The sequence below is a fragment of the Chanodichthys erythropterus genome, chromosome 4, assembly GCF_024489055.1.
Source record: "Chanodichthys erythropterus isolate Z2021 chromosome 4, ASM2448905v1, whole genome shotgun sequence".
Classification (NCBI taxonomy): Eukaryota; Metazoa; Chordata; class Actinopteri; order Cypriniformes; family Xenocyprididae; genus Chanodichthys; species Chanodichthys erythropterus.
The window spans coordinates 1,675,101-1,700,467 of record NC_090224.1 but is presented as its reverse complement, the minus strand read 5'-3'; the positions used below and the strand labels follow the sequence as shown (position 1 = coordinate 1,700,467).

At 37.8% G+C, this 25,367-nt stretch overlaps 1 protein-coding gene across 4 annotated transcripts; it reads left to right on the top strand.

Moving 5' to 3' along the window:
• The first annotated feature begins 750 nt into the window (after positions 1-750).
• Positions 751-22,725, top strand: ppp2r5ea (protein phosphatase 2, regulatory subunit B', epsilon isoform a). 4 transcript variants are annotated; one of them, XM_067383595.1, is made up of 15 exons: positions 762-893; positions 1,061-1,225; positions 12,693-12,853; positions 14,049-14,245; positions 14,370-14,471; positions 14,681-14,773; positions 15,119-15,249; positions 15,345-15,404; positions 16,214-16,322; positions 16,493-16,546; positions 16,665-16,715; positions 16,934-17,053; positions 17,480-17,607; positions 20,878-20,979; positions 21,064-22,725. In XM_067383595.1, the coding sequence occupies exons 3-15, from the start codon at positions 12,697-12,699 to the stop codon at positions 21,164-21,166; spliced, it is 1,407 nt and encodes a 468-aa protein (XP_067239696.1). In that variant the 5' UTR covers positions 762-893; positions 1,061-1,225; positions 12,693-12,696; the 3' UTR covers positions 21,167-22,725. The 4 variants fall into 4 exon arrangements, with proteins under 4 accessions (XP_067239695.1, XP_067239697.1, XP_067239696.1 ...); XM_067383594.1 differs by having other exon boundaries at positions 751-1,225; XM_067383596.1 differs by lacking the exon at positions 1,061-1,225 and having other exon boundaries at positions 754-893.
• Positions 22,726-25,367: the final 2,642 nt, after the last annotated feature.

The window sequence follows — 25,367 nt, the reverse complement described above, 5'->3', positions numbered from 1 at the left end:
CCGAAGATTAACGAAGGTCTTACGGGTGTGGAACAGCATGAGGGTGAGTAATAAATGACATTTTCATTTTTGGCTGAACTAACCCTTTAAAACTCTCGTCCCTGATCTAAACCGATTGAAGATATACAGCTCAGTTAATAAGTTGAGAGACTACAACTATTTATTACTTATCTTAATGACATTTTAGTTTAAAAAAGTAATTGCTGTATAAAATAACGTGGCAATGGAAGCATTACATTTTCTCAGTTGACAGAAGAAACAAGAACGAATATACGGAGATGAATAAAATGAACGAAGAAAAACATCACTGGTCAGTGTCATTCATGTTATGTAACATCGTGTTCAAAGTGAGGACTCAATCTTTGAAAAGGATTTGGGGGATTTTTCCCCGCTTCAATTACTAAGAAACATTAGTCTATCTAGTTGTCTGCGGCTTTATACGCGTAATTAATTTCTCATTTGAGATAAACAGAGAATGCGGAGCCCGAGCAGACCACAGCTCGGGTGACATTTCTTGCCATACGGGCATTTCTGGTACTTGTCTTCATCCAATCTCCATCTCAGACATTTACGCCGCAACCTACCTCCATAGCTCCTCGACATCAATGACGTTTGACTTTCGAGGCGTACCTAAAACCGTTTTGATTGACAGCTCGTGAGACCAATCCACTCGTTCTTTGTGCAAAAACCGGCCAATCATTGGCTGAATAGCATAAACCAGCGTTCCATCACACTAGGTTTACCGGTCTGTTTTGAGCCAGGAAAAAATTGGCACAGAGCACTAGCACAGGCTGCTAACATTTACTTGTGATAACAGGTTAGCAATTAGTCGCTATTTGAGTGAGTTTAGCAGTAAGGACAAGGACAATCTGACCTTAGTGACCAACATCTGGGTATGTAGTCGGTCAGCGAATGTGTATGAATGTGGCTTTTGGTGCAGGCTGGGACGGCAGCTACAGGGATTAGCTGTACGGGGAGCTCCTGCTAGCAGTGCAATGCTGACATACCTCCAGGCGGCTTGCTAATTATCTCATAAACGGTGATTCTGGTGTGTCTTCAGTCGGGGAAATCCTCACCATTCATACGCGGACTGTATTCCAAAGCTGAGACCGGTTTAAATAGTCCGCGAGTGAAGCGTTTGAGTTAGCTGGCTAGCTGGGTCGCCTGCAAGTACAAGGTTAGCTGTTAAAAACGAGCCACCTGGACCCGAGAACCATCGAGAGAGGTAAGAAGCCCAATTGAACACTACTTTATAAAATTAGTAGTGATTTTAGAGCGATAACTAACAAGTGTCCGATAATTTAAAGAGGCGTGACAAGCTAGTTATTTATAACTAAAGGACAATGCACTCTAAAAAAAAATCTAAACCTCTGAGATAAACACGAATCGACCTCAGAAATTTAGATTAAAGATTATAATCTTGTCATTCATCTTTTTGACATATCTGCTCACTTGAGTTATTCAGCAACGCCTTCTTCATTCTGGTTTGGGACACTGCTGTGAAATGAGCACCAGTTGTCCACTGTGCAGTGATGATTATTGTATTTTCTTCACAAATGTTGAGGTATATTCTCAGGCACTTGTGTTGTGAGTCTGATCAGCCTTTGATAGGATGAGAACATCATCTCACTTTCTAAATCTGCTGTAATCTTGTTTTGACCCCCCCCCCCCCTTTTTTTTTTTTTTTTAAGTGTCCATTTGATATGTTGTCCAGAATGTCCATTGAGTTCATCTTTGAACATAATTCCAAGTAACTTGTGTTGGGGTTGTCTCCTTTAGGTTTTCTTGTGCTTTTGCTCGCTTTAACAAGTCAACAGTCTTGTTTATTGGCCTTGTCTTTCAGGCTCTTGGGAATGCAATATACTCCACACCTGTTTTTGTTCCACAGCTGCGGTCATGCATTTCACGGACTGACAATTGAGACTTTTAAGGCACACTGATTCAAACTCTCCTGACCTCCTGGTATTCTGTCTGATAGTGCTTTTATTGAGGCAGGAGACATTTTTATCTTTCAAGGGGCATGCGTTTCATTAGAAAGTGCAGTGCAAGATCATACCCTAACTTTTGCTGAGATTCAGGAAACGTACTTGTGTATGAGAATAAAAAGTTAAATCTTGAGCAATATGAGTGTCTTGTCAGAAGTGTCTGAATAAGCTCTTGATTTAGATAGAGTATAGGAATACCCAAACATATAGAAAGAAAATTTGCTTTATAATATTGGTCCAGTGTTTGCTTTGTCAAAAATAGTGTCTTAATCTAAAGGAAAACCATCTATATAATGCTTGTAATTTGAGTCAGACGTTCTAATCAATGAGATTAGTCAATTGTACAGGGCCCTTCCTTATAAAACAAACAAAGACTCTAGCTGTTGTCTCTCAGTATGCTCTTCATATTTGAGGCTTGCAAAGTTTGAAATTTATTAGTGAAAGAGTTTCTTTGGGGAAAAAGAAAAAAAGTTGCTATTCCTGAAGTTGGAAAGGGTTCCTTCAGTACAGTCAGATTTGTCAGGTCGCTTAAGATTTTGAGACCAGTATCTTTAATAATTTAATTGCATGATTATTAAAGGTAAAAAATGTGTCTAAAACATTGTAGCTAAAATTGTGCATTAAGGTTGTAACAGTATGAGATTTTCATGGTATAATAACCGTCTCAGAAAATATCACGGTTTCACGGTATCCTTGTATATCATCATTTAAAATGACCAGTAAATTAAATGAAAACAGTTTTTTGCTTCATTATAACAAGCTTGAAATCATTTGTTTTTTTTTTTTGTTTTTTTTATTTCAATAATAAAAAACATATAATCAATTAAATTTACTTACTGATTATTACTGATTAAATATGTTATTAGATTAATAACATATTTATCATCAATTTATTAAAATTCAGAAAATATGGTTTGAATTGATTCTTCTGGAATTTTTGATTTACTACAAATATACTATCAAAAATGGTGGTAATGAAATTAATTAATAAAACTTTACAGTTTAAAACATAAATTAAATTGTTAATCAAACAAAAAATTAAAAACTTGATAATTTTATGTTTTGGCAAAGTGCTGCAGAACAGATTTACTAAATTAAAACATGGACAAATTATATTCCTTAAATAATTTAAATAAATTGTTTTATTATTATTTTGAGAAGTACATTCTATTGTACAAACATAAAATATTTCTGTCAATTTCTTCGAGTTAAAAATCAGACTTTTATTTTGACTGGTTGTATTGAAGAGCTATTTGACAATGGTTTTTCTCAAATAAAATGATGAAATGCCCATTAAGCTTTCTCTCAGAGCAGCCTTGGATATGTTTGTTCATGTCCTTAGATAGTGAGATGGCAAACACTGAAAACAATATGAGCGTTGCGTGTATTTGAGTATGTAGTACACGAAACGGTGCCACTCGTTCACATGGACACACACAAAACAGATATATTTACAGCAGTCTTTTTGCGCTTTAATGTTCACAGACCCTAGACCATGTTGCGATTTGATCTGTACAGCTCTGCTTTTAGTCATCAATCTACCTAATTGTGCGTTTTATGTGACATCTGCGTTATTTTACCATTTATTCGCCATGGTAAGATGAATAATGAATGTATGACTATAGCCACACCAATACGTTTGGAAGCAAAATGTAATTTGTGACCCTGGACCACAATACCAGTTGCACGGGTATATTTGTAGCAATAGTCAACAATGCATTGTATGGGTCAAAATTATCGATTTTTCCTTTTATGCCAAACATCATTAGGATATTAAGTAAAAATCATGTTCCATGAAGATATTTAGTAAATTTCCTACTGTAAATATATCAATTTATTTTTGTAAGAGGTTATGCATTGCTAAGGACTTCATTTGGACAACTTTAAAGGTGAAATATCGGCCAAATATTGTCTTATCCTAACAGACCATAAATCGATGGAAAGCTTATTCAGCTTTCAGATGTATAAATAAAAAAAAAATGTACCCTTATGCCTGGTTTTGTGGTCCAGGGTCACATTTTAAAAAGTTTTTAGGGCTAATCGATGCAAATACTTTAAATATCAGTACATTTTTTTGTAATTCTCACTAAATATTGGTGTTCTTTGCTAATCTTATAGTTTTGATTGGATCATCATTTGTTACTCTTCATTGGAAATAAATTGACTTTCAGTCTGTCGTTTTTCAGAGATTTACACTTTACAAATTGCTAAATTGTTGCTGTTGTTTTTTCTATCTCCCTTTTTTGTCTATCAGAACCATCAGTTTGTGTAGTGAATCAGCCGCCTAGAAAACGCTGAATGATCTTGATTGGAGGATATCCAAAAAGACATTGGTGGCCGCGTCCTGTTCATGATGTAAGGGGGTGTAATATTTTCGGGCTGATTTATCCGTCTCAGGAACAGAACAGCTTTAAACTTGTATCAGCGAAACAACAAATTCAGTATTTCGCCTGTGTGTTTTACAGGAGATTGTAAGAGCGTCAAGGTGTCCGTTTGTGAGCCGAAGCTTAACCAAATCTGGGTCATGCTGTACAACAATGATCCTACGCTCTTAAGTAAATGTATAACCAAGCAGTTTCAGGTGAAGATATTTTATGCTTTAGAACAGCCAAGTCAAAGTCCTGACTCTCCAGTTGACATTTCCTTGCTTGACATGACGTAAGAAGTTTAATAGTTCAGTCTATGAACTCTGAAGAAGGTGTGCTTACGTTTTAAGTTAAAGTAAGTGACTTAAATGTTATCGCAGTCCTTCTCTTAGCGATGTATGCAAAGGCCTTGTGTATGACACCTTGAACATCTAATAAACAACTTGTTATCTTGAGCGTTGATTTATAATGCTGTTAGATGAATGAATAAATCTTGGACCGCCATTAAATGTGCGGTGCTTTGTTTCTCTGTGCTTTAAATCCCAGGCTCGTACTGGCAGGCCGTTTAGGGCCATATTACAGCCACCATAATGTAAACACATTCACAGAATGGAAAAGCAGTCGCCTGTTCTTCAAAGTTCACTTTTACATAAGTGTCTCGTGGTCTTTAGTTCATCTGTTTTGGGAAGGCATCCATGGGCTACATGCAGTTCGTCATATGAAAAACAGATCACTGAAACCATGTCAGTATCTAAGGTTGTGTTGTGTTTAGTTGCTTCTTGCTGAAGAGTTGGTCAGAAATATAAACATTTAGATGTGACCTTTTTATGTTACAGTTTGGGTTGAGCAGGATAACTGTTAAGTGTAACTTATTTATCTATAGGGCTCAGAGGAAAGGATTTGTTCAAATTTTTACATGCCCTGCCAAAATTATCAATGGTGCCACCAAAAAAAAAGTTGTTTTGACCCATGTAACATTGTATTTGAAGATGCAACAGCTGCTAAACGCCACCTTCGTCAAAAAACGTGGTGATATTGAGCAAATGCTTTCCCCATATAGTATACGTTCATCAAATACTTTCAGGAATTGAGCCCATTCAGAAATACCAGTTCGTTGGTAGAAACCACTAAACGCCACTTCCACAGAAGAACCAATCTGAAGACGCAAATCGAATCATTTGATTTCAACATAAATGACTGTGCGTATGAACCAGCTTTCAATTGCCGAGCTGCAAGTTTTTATCATTTTCTGGTTTTGTCCATCATTACAGTGGCAATGACTGGATTTCGCTAGTAGTAACTTAGTAAACACAACAGTGCCTTTGCTGTAAAACTGACAGAAATGGACATTTTACTATGTCATGTTGTCCATGACACAGTGTTGAGGTGTTTTTGCAAAAAAAAAAATAAATAAATAAGGCACACATGGACTTAGCTGGGTTTGCAGCAAAAGACAGTCAGATTTGTTAAATATCAATGAATTGACCAAAGTGACATTTTTGAAAATAAGGCATTTCAATAACTGACTTATTGACAGTCTATTGACAGATCGATTTTATATGGCTTGTTCTTGTTTTTCAATACATAAGCAGCTTCAGGGATGGCAGAAACACTTCCCTACATGGCATGGCTTTGCCTCCAAAGTCCTTTTAGTTTATGACTAGTGTTATGACAGCCTCACATTTATCAGCCTGATAACTGACAGTTACACACTCTGTTAGTTGTGAAATTTATAAGCAAAGAGTATTTATTAAGCATGAGAGCTTGCTCAAACTTGACATTGCCTTTCATTCTGGAGGCTTTTCCCTTTTGCTTTATGGATTACACACAATTAGTTTTAATTTTCTTTTATTTTTTTATTTTTTATTTTATGCCAAGGGCATTTGTCTTTCTTTACAAGAACTTCAGGTTACATTGGATTGCATAAGTAGTTTTTGACTTTATAAAAGGTATGCTTTTATTTGTTGTTTTAAATTAAACTTTTCACATTCTGGTTGCCTACCAGAAAAAGTCAGTAAACCCATATAAGAAATCAAATGTACATCCAGCAGCAATGCTCATCATATCAAATTGCTATTCAAAACATCAAAACTTTTTTTTTTGTTAAATGTTTAGTGCAAATGCCTTTTTATTTTGACAAGTTCAAGGAAGCCATGAAATATGGAGATTCAACACAAGTAGGGTAGGAAACATGAGACATATCAGGCCAAGGCAGAGCAGTTGTGATGGTGCGAATTTTCAACCTGCCACGTAGACTTAAGTGAATATTTTATTTATTCTTTACACTAATTTTCAGATGAGTCTTGCTCCTTCCTTTCAGCAGATAAAATGTTTTTAATTGGTATATGTTTGCTGGTCATTGTTGGAGGACTCTGGTGATAATGATGCAAGTTGTCATAATGAGAGCACTTTGATTTGCACAGTAACCATAACTGCAAGGACTGTAGTACAGTAATATTCTGTACAGTATCTTAGAGTCTGTAGAAAAAGTGAAAAACCTTTGCAGTGTAATGGATTTGTGTCTATTGGTTTCTATTAATTTAATTGTTTACTAGAGCTGGGACAATACATTGATACATTGCGAATCGAGAAATGATTCTGGATCGATTCTGAAATTTTCCGTATGCATTGCGATTCTCCTGAATCAATTCTGAGCTTAGATTTCAGCAGATTGCACTTCATGCTTTTGAAACAGCTGTACTCTGCTTCCTTCCAGTTCCTCACACTCACCACTTGAACCTTCTATAAAATAATCATTCATAAAGTTCAAAAAGGTTGAAGCGAATTACAAGTGTGTTTGTAGTGGGCTGTTTACATTAATTTCAAATACATTCTCAGACTCAGCTGAACACACCAGTGGTCTTCTTCATGAGCATTTAAAGGTGCAATATGTAATATTTTGTCTGCTAGAGGTTGCTAGAGGCCTATTCAAAACAAAGGCGTAGCTTGATGATGCCAAGTTTGAGCGCGGAATCTTGGGACGTGTGGTCTTCACATCACAGCCGGAAATAATCGGGATAGGACTCGGGAAGAAATAATGTTTATGGATGCGATTATTAACGTTACTGTAGTATGAAGCAGAGCAGGACCGAGTGTTGTGGGAGATGAACGAGGCCGCTGGAGCAATAGCGCAACACACGCCTCACGAGCAGAGGAACTTTTATTATGACACAGTCGCCGGCGCTGCTTCCGCTTTTCCGGTCATGAGTATGAGGTAACACCGCACTGTTTATCAGATACATTTGAGTGTGTTGAAAATGTTATAAAGTTACTATAAAGTTAGTGCGTTTGCTCCGTGGCTGCTGTGAGACACTGTTACACACTCCAGTAAGCTAGATCGATTTTAGAATATCATATTAAATGCTGGATGGCTTGTGTTGATAAATGGCATGCAATTCATTTTAAAATGTATTGTATTATGGAGAAAATTCTGTATTACTGTTACTAAAAATAAAGCTGCGTCTGATTATGCTATGTTAGCTACTTCACAAAATAGTGTTTTTCTCTGAGGCATGGTGAAGAATGGTACTCGCAAAAAACTTGTTGAGCTATATAACGATTAGTTTTCTGTCTATAAATGTAACCAAACAGTTGTTCCCTTGTCTAATAAGACGTAATATATTAAAGCGTCTTTGGTGTTTCCATGGTTTCTACAAAATAAAACCGGAAACCGAGGGTAACGCGGGTATGACGCAATTGACAGGCGACTCCTCACATGTCCTGGAGTCTTGGTTAAAATTGCAGTTTTCTCATGATTTACAAATAGTTGGAAACATTTGGGATATTGTAAGTACTCAAGTGAACAAAATATATAACGCTGGCCTAGTGGTTTTTGGATATTTTACTGAAAAACTATTACATATTGCACCATTAAGTGTGTTGTTAAATATTCTAGATTGCCGTCTGCTGTAAAAAATACTAGGCTCAGAATCGATTTGTGATGCATCTGGAAAATATCATAAACAATCCACGAATTGCGAGGCATCGATATAGTGTCCCAACTCTAGTTATTTTACTGGTTAGTAATGGTAATGTGTGCTTAAAAATCTATAGAATGTTTCATTATTAGTGTTTAACACTAATAGTTGATTTGTTTTCTCTGGTCTTTTTAGTTAGTTTTCGTTTTGTTAAGCTGGTCCTGAAATTCACATGAACCAAATGTAGGACATGGGGCAGAACAGAAGGTCATATTCATAGACCCCCTGTAGAATCTCTCTGGAAAATAAAGTATCTGTGCCTGCTGTGAAATTAATCAGCTGTCTGTTATTCTCATCCAGCTCCTACCATAGCAGTGTGTCAGGATGTTAACATTTTAGCTGAAAAGACAAGTGGGGTTAGGAACCAAGAACTGGTTCTTTGTTGGGAAGAATGATTTTCATGTTTTTTTTTGAGGACTTCAAACACAAACTTGAACTCTTAAGTTATCGGTTTGAATAAGTCTGTCTCAAAAGGTCCTTGTCTTAAATGGATAATCCACCCAAAAATGAAAATTGTCATCATTTACTTGTATGAACTTATTTCTTCTGCTGAACACAAAATATATTCTGAAGTATGTGGGCAACCAAACAGTTGATGGGCCCCATTGACTTCCATAGTATGGAGGCAAAAAAACACTCTTCTTGGTGTGATCAGGCCTTTTTTAATTGAACCTCAAGTCATTACATCCAGTAATGTCTAACTATAAATTAATTGTCAGCCTACTGTGTTTTGTCCACATGAGGCATGTGAGAACCAGTCTAATTTCCGGCTGGTTGTTCCGGTGGTTGATTTATAAGATAAAATTGTTTTTGTTTTAAGTACATAGTTAGTAATGGGTATATAACAATTATTTTATTAAATTTTACTGGAATAGATACAATAATGATTTAAACTGTATTTCAGTGTCTAAATACAGCCATACAATTGTTTTATTGAATGACTTTTTTTTTTGTCTTTTTTTTTTTTTTTTTGGTCTTTTTTCGGTTTCATTTTTGCGTTGGGATTTTTTTTTTTTTTTTGCTTTTTTGTTTTGTTTTGTCACTCATCATGTCCAATACCGCCACTCCTCCGCTTTCTAGGGAAGATATGGCCTAGATTGCTAAACATGTTTACAGTGTGAGGTCCTCACCACCTCCTGCCACTCCTACTTCCTGCTTTGCTTGGGAGGAGTGCTAAAGCCTGATCACTTCCTGTCCCATCCAGCCCACGGTAATCCCAGTGCACAGCAGTCCTGTGGGTGTGTTTTGAGCCCTTATGTAAGGCTGAGAAGCTTCAGGGACACCAGCCCCTCCAGTCAATCTAAGTACAATTTAACCTGTGATGGCTCACTGCTGTTTACTAACTTTGAATTTGAAAAGATGAAACAGGTACAGGTCAAGGGCTTGAGTACACATCTGTCCTGAACTGATCTTGACTGGGTGAATATTTTAATTTGGAACAGACTCTGGAGTGTGTCCTTAAAATGCCTCCTCTGTAGGCAGCTCGCTTGCATTTGTCGCTTAGATTAATGTTGTCACAATACCAAAATTATAAGTTTGATACGGTACCGACTAAAATATCTTGATAATACCACAGCAAAAACCTAAAACAAGAAAAGTAATTGAAAAATAGTTGACTGAACATTATAACTGACTGAACATCTTGTTTTTTTGTTTTGTTTTGTTGCAAACATCTCTACCTCAGCTTGTTTAAATGAATTTTTAAAAAATAAATTAATTTAAACAAGCTGAGGTACAGATGTTTGCAACATTGTTGAAAGGATTAAGCCAAATTAAAGCATTTCTGCCTTCAACTGCTTCATCAAACTCCAATAATGAAAAGTTTGCTTGTCACAAAATAAATCACACTTGTTTGACATTAAAGGCATGAGCATCATGTAGGTTAATTATCAATCACATTCATTAAACTGTCATTTAGGGTTGAACAAATTATCAAATGTGAAAATAAAATGCTACATAGTCTTCACTGTATGAATTAAACATACATTGATCATTTTTGTAACGGCATAAGACGGCAGTATGCATGTGATGGTATAATTTTCATATAATGTTATTTTATATTCACATGCGCTCGTGCTGCCGTTTCTCTTTAACTGAAGCGCTGAAGTGATCTGTCACGTCACATTAAACAGCGGCAAAATGGTATTTATTTTTTGAATCTTATAATAAGATGGACGTCATTTGAAATCTGAGACTTTGCTTCATATCAAAAGTAACACAGCACAAAGATTATTGCGATTTATTGGATGGGAAGCGCTACATATTCTACTCATTCATCAACTGAAAACAGACTAGACTAATCGATTTTTGGGATTTAAGAATCGGTATCGGTTCATAAAAATGAGAATCGATTAAGAAATCTTTTTTTTTTTTTTTTTTTTTAACCCAGCCCTAACATTATTGTGATATATCGTATTACTGTATATCTGCACATGTCTAGACACCAGCAGGCATATTAAGCTTCTGTCACTTTAAGATCTAATGCACAGATCCAAAATACTGATTCAAATCTGATGTTTTCCCAACTGTTTACGTTAACTGACTATGTTTACGTAAATAATCATGTAACGAGGTTAGTAGATGGGGGAAGAAGGAGGCGGGAACCGGTGAACGTTGAACCAAACTTTAATATAAAATAAACAAAGAACAAAACGAAAGTAATGCCCTCGCGGACGTCTGCCGGCCACACAAACATAATAAACCATAAAATAAAGTCCAGGCCTGGTCCTCTCTCGTCCTTCATTGTAGTCGCTCCTCCTTTTATGCCTCCGGAGCTCCTCCGTGAGAGACTCGAGCATCCTCGCGCCGTTCCCTCACGGCTCTCGCCCGCCCTGCTCGTCACATACCCCCAACGCCCCTTGCAGGCCGGGGGGTACTCCCGAGACTGCGCTCTACTCCCCCCCGGGGCCTGTCTCGGCGGCCGCAGCACCTGGGGGTAAGGACAGACGAGACGAGAGAAAGGAGACGGAAGCAAGGGGAGCGACAGGACGAGAGAGGGGAGAGAGGAAAAAAAAATTCTTGGTCCGGTTCCCCGACACACTGCCGCTCGGTCCTCAGCCTGCTGAGAGGCTCTTCCTCGCGGTGCCACATGCGATGGCACTGGACGCTTGGTGGACGGCCCGATCCTCGACCGCCTCCTGGCGGCCGGCGATGGCTCCTCCGGCTGAGGGCAGCCGGCAGCGAGTCCCCCGTCCCCTGCTCCTCCCCTTCATGGCGGACGGCAGCAGGCTCCGGCCCACGGCGGCGACTCCTCCGCTCCCTCCTGGACGGCAGCCACCCCACCTCGTCCCAGGAGCACGGCATCCGGGTCTCCGTCCCACCTTTCACTTGGCTCCAGCACCACCGCCTCGGGCAGCCTCTCGCGGTCTTCACTCCCGCGCTGCCCGAACTCCGCAGCACCGCGATCCCCCTCAGCAGCGAGGGCTCTCCGACAGCATGTCCCTCCTTCCTCCCGGGTTTCGGCACCAATGTAACGAGGTTAGTAGATGGGGGAAGAAGGAGGCGGGAACCGGTGAACGTTGAACCAAACTTTAATATAAAATAAACAAAGAACAAAACGAAAGTAATGCCGGCAGACCCTCGCGGACGTCTGCCGGCCACACAAACATAATAAACCATAAAATAAAGTCCAGGCCTGGTCCTCTCTCGTCCTTCATTGTAGTCGCTCCTCCTTTTATGCCTCCGGAGCTCCTCCGTGAGAGACTCGAGCATCCTCGCGCCGTTACCTCACGGCTCTCGCCCGCCCTGCTCGTCACAAATCATCATCTGTAAATCGTGGGCATTTTGACGAGAACTAAATTCACAATCGCATGCTTCTTTTGTTTTGAATAAGTTCTTCACAACCATTAAATTATTTTTGATATAGTATGAGTGCAATTCGACGTACTATGTCATGTTATTATCATGTAAATTTTGTCATTTGTGTTGCTTCACTGCCATTCATAAATCTGCTCCCATGGCCTCATGGGATACTTAAGTGTCCGTTTGATGTGCACTTCGGATTTTTGTGGGAAATGTACTGTGAATTAGGACGCATATACTATTCTTTTCACATACTATATAGTAGGGAAGTATGCGTATTCCATTGAGTATTATGGATTTTTATCATGGTAGGTACCATATTTACAGAAATGAAAATTTGGGAGGTTGTACAGTTCGTTCAGTTGGTTGCATAAAAATATAGGTCTTACGGTCTTTTTTTTTTTTTCACATCTAATTTTTACAACTTTTTTGTTAAATGAAATATTAAGTACATGGTGACCATGATTTTATCTCCTTTTAATCTCATTTTGTGCAAGATTTTAATTCATTCTATACATTATAACTGACTGTTCTCTGTTTTCCCCTCTGTTTCTCCGGCACAGGGCTATGTCTTCAGCAGCCACCACAGCCCCGTCGGTGGACAAGGTGGACGGCTTCTCCAGGAAGTCTGTCAGAAAAACCAGGCAGAAACGAGCACAGAGCTCATCCCAGTTCAGATCTCAGGACAAGCCCATAGAGCTGGTGCAGCTGCCTCTGCTGAAAGGTAAGCTCCATTTATGTGGTCATATGAAGATAATGGTTGGTGATGTCACAGTGGCTTTGAGCTATTTTAATTGATCAGATAGAGCTGATAAAGATGGTTGTACTATAATAACAAAAAAGGAAAGCGAAACGGAATGCAGTCAGACCTGTCACTGTGTGACCCATGTGAAAGAAAGTTTCTAATTGTTAAGATGGGATTGTTCTGTCAAGTCTGTCATGTTGTCCCAGTCTTTGGGGTTTGGACTTTTTTTTTTTTTTTTTTTTTTGACTGTAGTCTCTTATGCTCAACAAGGCTGCATTTATTTGATCAACACAGAGTAAAACTCGTAATGTTCTGAAATATTATTACAATTGTTTATTACAATTGTAATATTAATAAATGTTTTATTACAGATTTCAGTTTTTATTACAATTTTCAGTTTTTTTTTGTTGTTTTTGTTTATATATTTAAAAGTATAATTTATACCTGTGAATTACTCCAGTGTCACATGATCCTTCATAAATTATTCTAATATGCTGCTTTGCTGCTCAAGGAGCATTTCTTATTAATGTTTAAAAATTGTGATGAATTCTTTGACTTGAACACAAAAGATTAAGAACTGCATTTTTTGGAAATATTAATCTTTTATAACATTGTAAACTTTCCAAAAAATAACAACAAAACATAACAGTAGTGTATATTATATTGCCTAGTTGATTTGTTGTGGATGTAAAAAGTCATTGCTTCTGAAGTGTAGTTCATCACATTAATCATGAACATGTTTCACTAAAGTTTGACAACCACAAAGTATTCAAATACATTAACTTCATTTGTAAACAGTATATCTATTGTTTTATCATTTTAAAGCCTAAACTTCTTTGTGCATTGTTTTGCTTGAAAAGTGTGTGTGTGCTATCTTTCTGTTTGTCTAAATTATTCAAATACTGTTGATAAACCTACGTACTACATGAACATTGTCGCTGTAATGGTTGGTTATGCCACATATACTGTGTCTTGAATGGCTTTTCAAACTCAAGCCCCTATTACTTGGAATATTTAGGGGTCAAATGCCAGAAGGAACTCCAAGCTAAAATGTAAAGTATTTTAGGCCTCCCATCAACAGTCACGAAAATCAGGAAGTTGATATAAACCATTTGTGTAGCTTTAGTACTAATGGACTGTTTTGCCTTAAATCTCTCTTTCTCTTTCTGTCTAGATGTTTCTGCGCAGGAGCAACCAGAGCTGTTCCTCAAGAAGCTGCAGCAGTGTTGTACCCTGTTTGACTTCTTGGACACACTTTCTGACCTCAAAATGAAGGAGTATAAGCGGTCCACCCTTAATGAGCTGGTGGACTACGTCACCCTCAGCCGGGGCTACTTGACTGAGCAGACCTACCCCGAGGTGGTCAAAATGGTGAGATTCAAAGATTAGAAGCATGCTGTGTGATTGGACAATTTCTCTGTTTAATTTATATGCCTATATCAATGTATATTTCATTTATAGCTCAAGTGTTTCCTCCTTTTAATTTTTTTCACAGGTGTCCTGCAATATATTTCGGACTCTTCCGCCTAGTGACAGTAACGAGTTTGACCCAGAGGAAGATGAGCCCACGCTGGAGGCCTCATGGCCACACTTACAGGTACATATATACCCCGGCTGCCATCTAATGCAATAGGATTTAATCAGTGTAAATACTGTCTGTTTTTACATGCATTGTGTTTTATATTTCATCGGTCAAACGTACAAAAAAACATGGGCTTTATAAAAGTCTTGTGCAGTTGAGATATTTGCAAGGTCTCATCTTTCAAGGACAAGTTTTCTGATTTCTCCTTTCCTTTTCTGCTTAAGCTTGTTTATGAGTTCTTCATTCGCTTCTTGGAAAGTCAGGAATTTCAGCCCAGCGTTGCCAAAAAATACATTGACCAGAAATTTGTATTACAGGTGAGTGATTGCCTTTTGAAATGTTATATGACTTCTCATCTTAGTATAAATCAAATGAAGCCATTATTGCCAGTAAAACAGCACTGATATAGCTCTCTGAAATAGTTTATTCTCATTGGTCAGTTGTGGCAATTTGCTGTCAAATAGTTTAGAATAATTGCCACTAAACTGTACATTTTACTGTTGTCATTGATAACCAGTTCCCTAAAGTGCTGTTACCGATCTAGTGCTCTTCTCACATAATTAATTTTAAATCTCACATAATTAATTTTTTGTTTTATTTTGACGATACACATTGCTTATGACGAAGATAATGTAGTTAATAAAACTCTTCTTAATTTCTAGCTCTTGGAGCTGTTTGATAGCGAGGATCCGCGGGAGAGGGATTGCCTGAAGACAGTTCTGCACAGAATCTATGGCAAGTTCCTCGGCCTCAGGGCCTTCATCCGCAAACAGATCAACAACATTTTTCTTTGGTAAGTAACTGTCAACCTTTTACATTTCGTATATACGAGATAAAATATTACGGTATGCTGACATAGCTCTTTTTCCTCCTGTCCTGCTCTGACAGTTTTGTATATGAGACCGAACGCTTCAATGGTGTAGCTGAACTGCTGGAGATTTTGGGAAGGTATGTCATATTTTAGAAACTATTAATTGGTTGGAAGAGACGTGGAGAAATTGAAACTAAGAAACGGAAAGTTTGGGAAGACAATGAAGGGGCGACCAAAAAAGGTCACATTCCTGTTTTATCTTACTCCACCTTGTCCTAAGCCTTGAGGCCCCGATATACTCACGGCAAAGTTATTTTTCGATATACTTTTAGCGAACATCCCGATGCTGCCCACACTGCTGAGAGCGGCGATTAGATGAATATGTAAATATGTGCTGCATGCTTTCCTCTTAATAACAAAATAATCGCGCAACAAACAAAAAAAAAAAAAAAAAAAAAAAAAAGCATGCTGTTTTTTCAAAGTATAAGAATCTGATAATAGCACCATGGATATGTTTGCATATCGGAAATTCGGCACTCTAAAATCACATCACGTTTATTTATATAGCACTTTATACAATAGATTGCTTAAAAGTAAGCAGCTTTATTAAAAATGTAAACCAGTGTCTCATTTCATCAAAATTACAACATTTTCTACTATAAACTGGCTTTCCAGTGTGTTCTTGTTTTCACTCGCGGACATCTGACCTCGATGGGCTGAATAGCAGAAATAAACCAGAGAAGATTTCCACGTCATAGAAAAAAGTTTCGAACTCCTGATTTTGTTCGAAATGACATCACACCAGATTTTTTCTTTGATTTCACTTGAAGTATATCGGGGCCTTTAGGTGTCATTTAGATGTCTCAGTCTCCTGCATATTATCAGTTTTTGTCATGGTTATCAATGTCAGATCAGCGGTGAAGCCTCATACGTCTCTGGTTTACAGCATCATCAATGGTTTTGCACTTCCTCTCAAAGCTGAACACAAACAGTTCCTTGTGAAAGTGCTGCTGCCTTTGCACACTGTGAGGAGCTTGTCTCTCTTCCATGCCCAGGTACATACACTCAACTGTTTGTTATATCTACACGTCTGTGCTTGCTTACATGCATTTCAAGGATAGAAGAAACCAAATACTTGTTGTCATGCTTGTTTATGGCACACTTTATGAATCTCAACATTTGAAATGCATTTATTTTAATCTGAAGTCACCTTTTTTTTTTGTAGCTGGCCTATTGTATTGTACAGTTCCTAGAGAAAGATCCCACGTTAACAGAACCTGTAAGTGTTCCTTGTAACTATTTTCTTCATTCTTCATCAAGTCCCATCTTGTTTTGTCTTGTTCCTAGGATTTTCACTAGTTTGCCTCTGATTGTGTTTTTTTTTGTTTTGTTTTCAGGTGATCAGAGGCTTGTTGAAATTTTGGCCAAAAACCTGCAGTCAAAAAGAGGTAATGTCTTAATTTTGTGAAATGCCTACCTGCAAACCATTATTCCAAAGTCCATTTTTTTGTAACTTGCTCATAAAAGGAAATTAATTTAGTAAAAAGTCTTAGAAAGCAAAGATATGATTTCTTCACTATTGTTTTCATGCATTATTTAAGAGAAATGCTTTTCTTTAACATTTATATAACATTGACTGCATTGTTTTTTTGTTTTTTTTTTGTAGGTTATGTTTCTTGGAGAGTTGGAGGAGATTCTAGATGTGATTGAGCCCACTCAGTTTGTTAAGATCCAGGATCCACTCTTCAAACAGATTGCTAGATGTGTGTCCAGCCCCCATTTTCAGGTAAACACACTCCACCATAAATTCTCCTCACAAACCTTGTGATATCATGTAATAGATAGAAACTTAAACATGTAAATGTTCAAAAGCAATTTCCCAGAGAAACCCTGATCCATATTTGCTCGCGTTACTAGTTCACTGTTCTGTTAGCATGTTGGATCATTAATATCTCAAAATTCTGGGCATAAGAATTAAGATTCTATTAAATTAAGAAAAATCAAGAAACATTTTCTCCTGCAAAATCGACTCCGCTTCCATTTTTATGTATTTACTTAAATGTTTAGTGAACTTATATTTTTGGCACGAAAATGGCACATTTGAGTGCAAGTGAATGCTTCAGGTTCTCCAGTCTAAAACCCCTGTGTAAAAAATTACTGACATTAAAATATTTTAAACATATTTTAAAATGGAGGTTGTATATTGTTTCAGGTGGCAGAGCGAGCCTTGTACTACTGGAACAATGAGTACATCATGAGTCTGATTGAGGAAAACTCTAGCGTCATCCTGCCTATCATGTTCGCTAGTCTCTACAGGATCTCCAAAGAGCATTGGAACCCGTGAGTTTCATATGTCATAGAACACTTTATGAATAAAAGTGTTGGGACATTCTTAAAGGATTTGTTCACTTTCAAATAAACTTTTCCTGATAATTTACTCACCCCCATGTCATCCAAGATGTTCATGTCTTTCTTTCTTCAGTCAAAAAGAAATTAAGGTTTTTGATGAAAACATTCCAGGATTTTTCTCCATATAGTGGAATTCAATGGTGCCCATACGGTTGAAGGTCAAAATTACAGTTTCATTGCAGCTTCAAAGTGTTCTACATGATCCTAGATGAGGAACAAGGGTCTTATCTAGAGAAACCAAAGCTCAATTTCTTAAAAAAATAAAAATAAATTATATACGTTTTAACAATAAATGCTCATCTTGAACTAGCTCTCTTCTTCTTCCTCTCTTTTTGAATTCCAGCAGTGTAGACACTAATAAGTGTATTACTGCCCTCCGCAAGTGAAAGTTTGATCCAATTGTTATATACTTGCACTAGAATATTGTACATGACCGTTTAGTTCAAACTTTTTTTACCTGTGGAGGGCAGTAATACATTTAGCAGCGTCTACACTGCTGGAATTCAAATAGAGAAGAAGAAGAGAGCTAGTTCAAGATGAGCATTTATGGTTAAAACGTATGGTTTCTCTAGATAAGCCCCTTATTTCTAGTCTGGGATCACTGTAAACTGTAATTTTGACCTTCAACCGTTTGGGCTCCATTGAAATTCACTATATAAGGAGAAAAATCCTGGAATGTTTTCATCAAAAACCTTAATTTCTTTTCGACTGAAGAAAGAAACATATGAACATCTTGGATGACATGGGTGAGTAGATTATCAGGAAATTTTAATTAAAAGTGAACTAATCCTTTAATTCCTGAATTCAGGTGTTTCAATTTGACCCACTGCCACAGGTCTATCACAGTCATCTGTAAGTGGTATTATTGAGAAGTGGAAGTGTTTAGTAACAGCAGTCCACCTAAAGTCACAGAGCTGGGTCACCGAGTGCTGAGGCACATGGTGTGTAAAAGTCGCCAATGCTTTGCTGATTCCATAGCTAAAGAGTTCTAAACTTCCACTGGCATTAATATCAGCACAAAAACTGTGGCGGGAGTTTCATGGAATGGGTTTCTATGGCTGCAAGCCTCGCCTCACCAAGTACAATTGGCAAGCGTCAGATGGAGTGGGGTAAAACATGCCGCCACTGGACTCTGGAGCAGTGGAGTGATGAATCATTCTTCTCTGTTTGGCAGTCAGATGGGCAAGTCAGGGTTTGGCAGATGTCAGGAAAATGTTACCTGCCTAATTGCATTGTGCCAACTGTACAGTTTGGTGGAGGAGGGATAATGGTATGAGGTTTTTCAGGGGTTTACAATGCCCCAATGCACAATCAAGGTCCATAAAGACATGGTTGGAAGAGTTTGGTGTGTAAGAACATGACTGGCCCACATATAGCCCTGACCTCAACCCTATCGAACACCTTTGGGATGAACTGGAAAGGAGATTGTGAGCCAGGACTTCTCGTCCAACATCAATGTCTGACCTCACAAATGCTCTACTGCTGAGGTCTTCAGACCTGGTCCTGGGGACCCACTGTCCTCCAGAGTTTATCTTTAATCCCAGTCAAAAAATCCTGAAGAAGATAATCAAGCTCTTCAGTATCGCTTGAAAATACACATGCAGGTTGTGCTGAAGCAGGATAGAATCTCTGAAGGACAGTGGATCTCTAGGGTCAGGGTTGAGGTCCTCTGCTGCTCTTCTGGATGAACAGGCAAAAATTCCCACAAAATTGTTCTGTTGGTGTAATTACTCACCCTCATGTCATTCCACACCTGTGACCTTTGTTCATCTTCGGAACACAAATTAAGATATTTTTGATTGAAATCCGAGGGTATCTGAACCAAACATAGGCAGCAACCACATTGCTCCTTTTGAGGTCCAGAAAGGTAGTTGAAAACATTGTTAAAATAGTCAGCGTGACTACAGTGGTTCAACCTTTATGAAGTGACGAGAATACTTTTTGTGCAAAAATTATATATTATATACTATATTAAGGTGACCATTATTTTAGAGCATTATTTTAAATTCCCCCGCAGTGTGTTATTAACAAACCAAACGTTAACAACATAGCTACTACGGACAGAAAACCAGATGAGCCCAGAATATGAACACACACAAGTGTTTTCCTCTCATAAAAAAAGACAGTGTCATTAAAAGACCGAACTTAGTAAAGACTATATTAAAGCATAATATACAGAAAAATTGGTTTGTGCCGAATTTGATCTTTTAATATCACTTATGCTACATTAAGCGACGTTAAACGTTTTCTTTATAATAGTTTTCTATGAGGAAAACGCTCATGAATTTAAACAAATCCTGGGCTCAACTGCTAGGCTAGCAATTTAAATGTCTGAAACTTCAAATAAACATTATGTGGTTGAAAACACTGAATAGTTGTAAAATATGAAAAGCACAGAGCGTGTCCATCTCTGGCTCAGTGCCAGCAGCGCGAAAGCAGGTTTGAATTTAGCCGCACTGAAAGTTTAATCACACCAGTGTGATTGCACGCGTTAAAGGATAAAATTGGGAGTGAATGGGGGAAAAATCTAAACTGAGGGGTCACAAATCTGATCTGAGGGGGCAATGCCCCCTTTTGCCCCCTCGTGGCGCCGGGCCTGGGTTGAATGTATGCATTGACTATGTAGTCGCATTGACTATTTTAACAATGTTTTTACTACCTTGCTGGACTTCAAAAGGTGCAATGACATTGCTGCCTATGTGTGGTTCTGATACCCTCGGATTTACTCAAAAATACCATAATATGCGTTTCGAAGATGAACAAAGGTCTTACGGGTGTGGAACGACATGAGGGTGAGTAATTAATGACCTAAATTTCATTTTTTGGGTGAACTTACCCTTTTAAATTTTAAATTAATACAATATTTTAATGTTTTGTTTTTTTTTAAGTTTGCTTACCAAGGCTGCATTTATTTGATCAAATACAGTGAGAACAATAATATTGTGAAATATTACAATGTAAAATTACATTTATTTATTCCTGTGACGACAGAATTTTCAGCAGTCATTACTCAAGTCTTCAGTGTCACATGATCCTTAAGCATTTTAATGTTCTGATCAATTTAATGTGACCTTGTTTAAAATTAATTTCTAAAAAAACTTACTCACCCCCAAACTTTTGAATTGTATGTATCATTAATTGCAGAGTAGAAACTTTAGACAAAGTGTTTTGATGTTCATGTCTGCTTTTCTCCACCATCAGGGCAATATCTGCTTTGATCTACAATGTCCTCAAAGCATTCATGGAGATGAACAGCGCTTTGTTTGATGAACTCGCCGCCAATTACAAATCAGACAGGCAAAGGCAAGAAACACAGTGTACAGTATTGTTTTAAACTCCTGCACTTTACAAAGCGGTTCAAATAACCTCTTTCTTGCTCTCCCATAGGGAAAGGAAGAAGGACAAGGAACGGGAGGATCTATGGAGGAAGCTGGAGGACCTGGAGCTCAGACGGGGCATCCAGAACAGCGACGGTGTCATTCCCACCTAACACGGACCTCGCCTCCAACCTTCAGTTTGACCCCAACCAATCCCTTTCTACTCTTCCACAGGGACCCCTCTTTGCTTCTCATGCTGCGTACTTTACCGCACACTCCCTCATTCATTTCCTCTCTTTCAACAGCACTGTAAATAATCCTCTCCTTCTTTCCTGTATCATACTACTACACTGAAAGGAAGAAGAAAAAAAAAGAAAATTTGAAGAGAGACTTAATGTGCACTCCTTGTTGTAAAAAAATATGGTAAAATGATAATCAACTATGGTCAAAGGATATATTTTAAAAAAACCTTTCAGTTCAGAAGTTGTTCAGTGTCTCCATGTCGATATTGTTCTCCAAGGAAGTGCCCTGGGACTTTAGGGTCTGTGCTCACCCTGCGATTAAAGGATCCCATTGCCACCACAATTTTTTTATTTATTTTTTTTTTAATGAAGAGAGACTTTTCCATCTAGACATAATTTGACTCCCCTGACTCAGGGGACACAAACCAGAAACCCATGACGTGAATCTAAGGAAAACAGAAGTGGGGAGAAAAAAAACAAAAAAAACATTAAACATCCTCTCTGTGGTGTGCATTTTTTTTTTTTTCTTTTACAGGATGATCAGCCTGGTCCTTTACTGTACATTATGGACAGGTGCTTTTCGCTGACCAGGAAGCTTAACGTCCAAGATGGGCCGCAGTCGGCTACGGTGGTTACCTGTGCTCAATAAAGAGGACAAACCTCTCCGAGGACCTTTATTTTTTTAACTTGTGAACCAGGTAATGATCTGGTCATAGTTTCATGCTGTCTGCTGTGGAGACTCTTGGGAATTCCCATGTGGAAATTCAGTAGTAACCAAGAGTATGTCAAGCTCAGTTTCTCCGACACTAGTAAGGACTTGTGGAATTCCGGTGGCACACAGTGTTCAGAGCTCATCCAGTGTTTTTAAAACCGTTAAGTGACATATATATTTTTCGTAAAGAATATTCTGGACATTCTTCTCATGTTCCACCCAGATTACCACTGCTCGTCTCCATTAGTTTTCGATTTCGGAGGTAGTCGGGTGTCATCTACGTGACCGAGCTGACCGAGAAGAGGTTTTTCTTTCTGTTCATGGAGTGTTTGAAATGAAATCCTGCTTATATTGGGGTTTTAGGGCCTATGTAGGTAAACTCTGATCTGGTAGGTCATAATCTCTCTTCTGAAATACCAGCCACCAGGGCAGGCTAGAACTAAACAGCACTTCGAGTTAGATCATTAGTTGTTCTCATGGGACTTCAGCCCCCTTTCTTTTCTTCTTTTATTTGAAGTCCCAACAATCGTGGTTGTGGATTTTACATGTGAGGAGGATGTATTTTATTATATTTTATTTTTTTGGCTTAATCACGTGTCTCTCTTTCTCTCTTCCTTGTTTTAACTCTCCCAAGCTCATTGTGTTTTATGATGGCCCAAGTTTGATATGTATAAAAAAATTCAAAAGAAAGGGTTTGATGAATAGAATAAATCTAATTATTTTAAAAAAGAAAGAGATATTAAATAAACCTGTTTTTTGTGATAAATTGTTTGCTTGCTTTTTTTTCCATGTGCGTTTTTTTTTTTTTTTTTTTTTTTTTTTTTGGGAAGTTTCTTTTTTGGAAGTTTCTTTCTAAGATATTTTCATTATGATGTAGAGTGATGATATTCTAAGGTGTCTTCATTACATTAATTATATTTTAGTGTAGATAAAAATAGATTTTATGATCTCAGTTCTGAGAAAATAAGGATGAAGTGTATTGAGTAAATCTAGTAAGGGCTTAAATGTGCCATTTTAATCCAGTTTGTGTGTCGATCAATTTACCTTAAAACACATTCCATTCCAGAGAATTCATTTCATGTAAAACAGTTTGATATTTTAGTGCAATCATTTGTCAGATTGGTCTGAAGTGATGGACCCTGCAGCCGTATAGTGATGATTTTCACCAACAGAGGGGGCTGCAAGCTACATTAATTAGTTGGTCTCGCGCCTCTTCTCCAGCCATGATGAACTTTACCTTGACGAGACAAGAGGAGTCCTCAATTATCAAACGAAACGAGACCCCGTAATTTCTTTCAAGGTAGTCGCATAATAACTATACATGATAAAGTAATACTGTTTGTATGTACTTTATAAAACAGTGCCTGAACAGGGGTAGTTTTGAACAATTTTAAACGTTCTCGAAAGTTCCGCCGTCAAAACCTTTCCAGACACACCTTGATTATGATGTCGGTGAAAGTACTCCCCGATATGAAAAAAAAAATCTAAATTATGATATGAAAACTAAATTGTTACACTTGCAACAATCATATTAAGGAAAAAGCATGTGGTTTGTGCTCAAATGAGCCTAAATATCCACAAAAACCCTGACCAGACACGCCTGCCTGTAATTAGGCCTAAAGTTTACATGAAACGGAAGTCTTTTCTGCAATATTATGACGTATATCAGACTCAAATGGCTTCTTGAACAAGAAAAAATGGGGCATTATGCTGAATTTCGACTCTGCCAAATTATTACCTCATTGAACCCACTACCTAATTGCCTAATCCAGGGGTGTCAAACTCATTTTAGTTTGAGGGCCGATTGGGAAAAAATGTAACCATGTGCGGGCCGATTTACCTTTTTTAAACCATATCATAATCACTATAAAAAAAACAAACAAAACTTTTTTAACAGAACAATGTGTTTTACTAGTTTTCTTGACAACTAATTTGTAGTTTGTATGGTTAACATTAATGTAGGCTAATAAATGTCAGGATGATTCCAATTTTTACAAGGCCTATTACCATACTGTTTGGCGATTATTTATTTTTTTTTTTCTTTAAGCAAATTAGTTTTTTGTTTATTTGCTCTATAACAGACAAACTGGCCTTAAACCAAAAATACCTATAGCCATTTGAAATTAGAGGTAAGCACTACATTTTTATCATGATGCAAACAAAGGTGCTACACATATGTAGCATGAGTTGTTTTTTATTTAAAATTAGATTTCAAGATTTAAAGCAAAAACAGAATGGTCTTTTGTTTTGTGAAATTATGCTATAATTAACATGAACAAAACCAAAAAAGCAGACGGACTGAATGAAAATGCAAATTCACTCTGTTAGTAGGTGGTGCTTATGGAACAGCAGCAATATAGTGCATCCTTGTTTACAGCTGTATACAAAGCAGCGCTGCGCTAATAAACACTACTTTATACGTAGGTAAAAGAACAAGAAAATGCCGTCGAAACTATTCTGAAGACAATTCCCTTCATAGATACATTCATATTAACCCCATACCCCATTTCAATATTTATATTTTTCTTCCTATATTTCTCGAACAGTGAGCCTTCTGTGCGTGGTAGAGTTTTTGCTCTGCTGGCGTGTCTGTGTTCTCCTCTTTGCGTCCATATTCAGCGTGCCCCGTCTGGCCTGTTTTAACATCCTGTTTACAGACTTCATATTTGTAATACCGCCTGTGCAGAAATAAGAGCCAAAAAGCAAAATGCTTTACATTGAGAAACATGGACAGGGGCGAACAAACAACCTGGGTGTGCATGAGGTAGGCTCTGGAACCTGCGGCTACATGGACTGCCAGATACGACCAAAGAGAATGTGCGATAAGAGGTTATCTGTGGGTGTCCCAAGAAGTGTTAGCCTACTACATGAAGAAACGAAACTACCAGATGCTATAGATGTTGCTCACTGACTGGGAACCAAACATGCTAATGAGACGAGGCCCCGCGCAACAATCATTCGTTTCACTGCCAGTAAATTCAGAGATGCAGTTTAAAGGATTAGTCCACTTTCAAATAAAATTTCCCTGATAATTTACTCACCCTCATGTCATCCAAGATGTTCATGTCTTTCTTTCGTCAGTTGAAAAGAAATTAAGGATTTTGATGAGAACATTCCAGGATTATTCTCCTTATATTGGACTTCACTGGCCTCCAAACGGTTGAAGGTCAAAATTACAGTTTCACTGCAGCTTCAAAGGGCTTTAAATGATAATAAGGGTCTTATCTAGTGAAACGATTGGTCATTTTCTAAAAAAATACAACTGTATATGTTTATAAACACAAATTATCGCCTTGCACGTGCTTCCGCTTTCCGCATTCTTCAAAACGCTTACGCTGTATGTACTACACTTTCCCTATTCAACTTACGGAACGAACTATGGCATATAGGAGTCAATTTGTGAGTGATGTTTTCTGGGAA

Coding starts and splice junctions, on each gene's coding strand:
- ppp2r5ea (XM_067383593.1), top strand. Junction 14,246..14,369: donor ACCCCGAGGTGGTCAAAATG/GTGAGATTCAAA, acceptor TTTTTTTCACAG/GTGTCCTGCAATATATTTCG. Junction 15,250..15,344: donor ATCAACAACATTTTTCTTTG/GTAAGTAACTGT, acceptor CTGCTCTGACAG/TTTTGTATATGAGACCGAAC.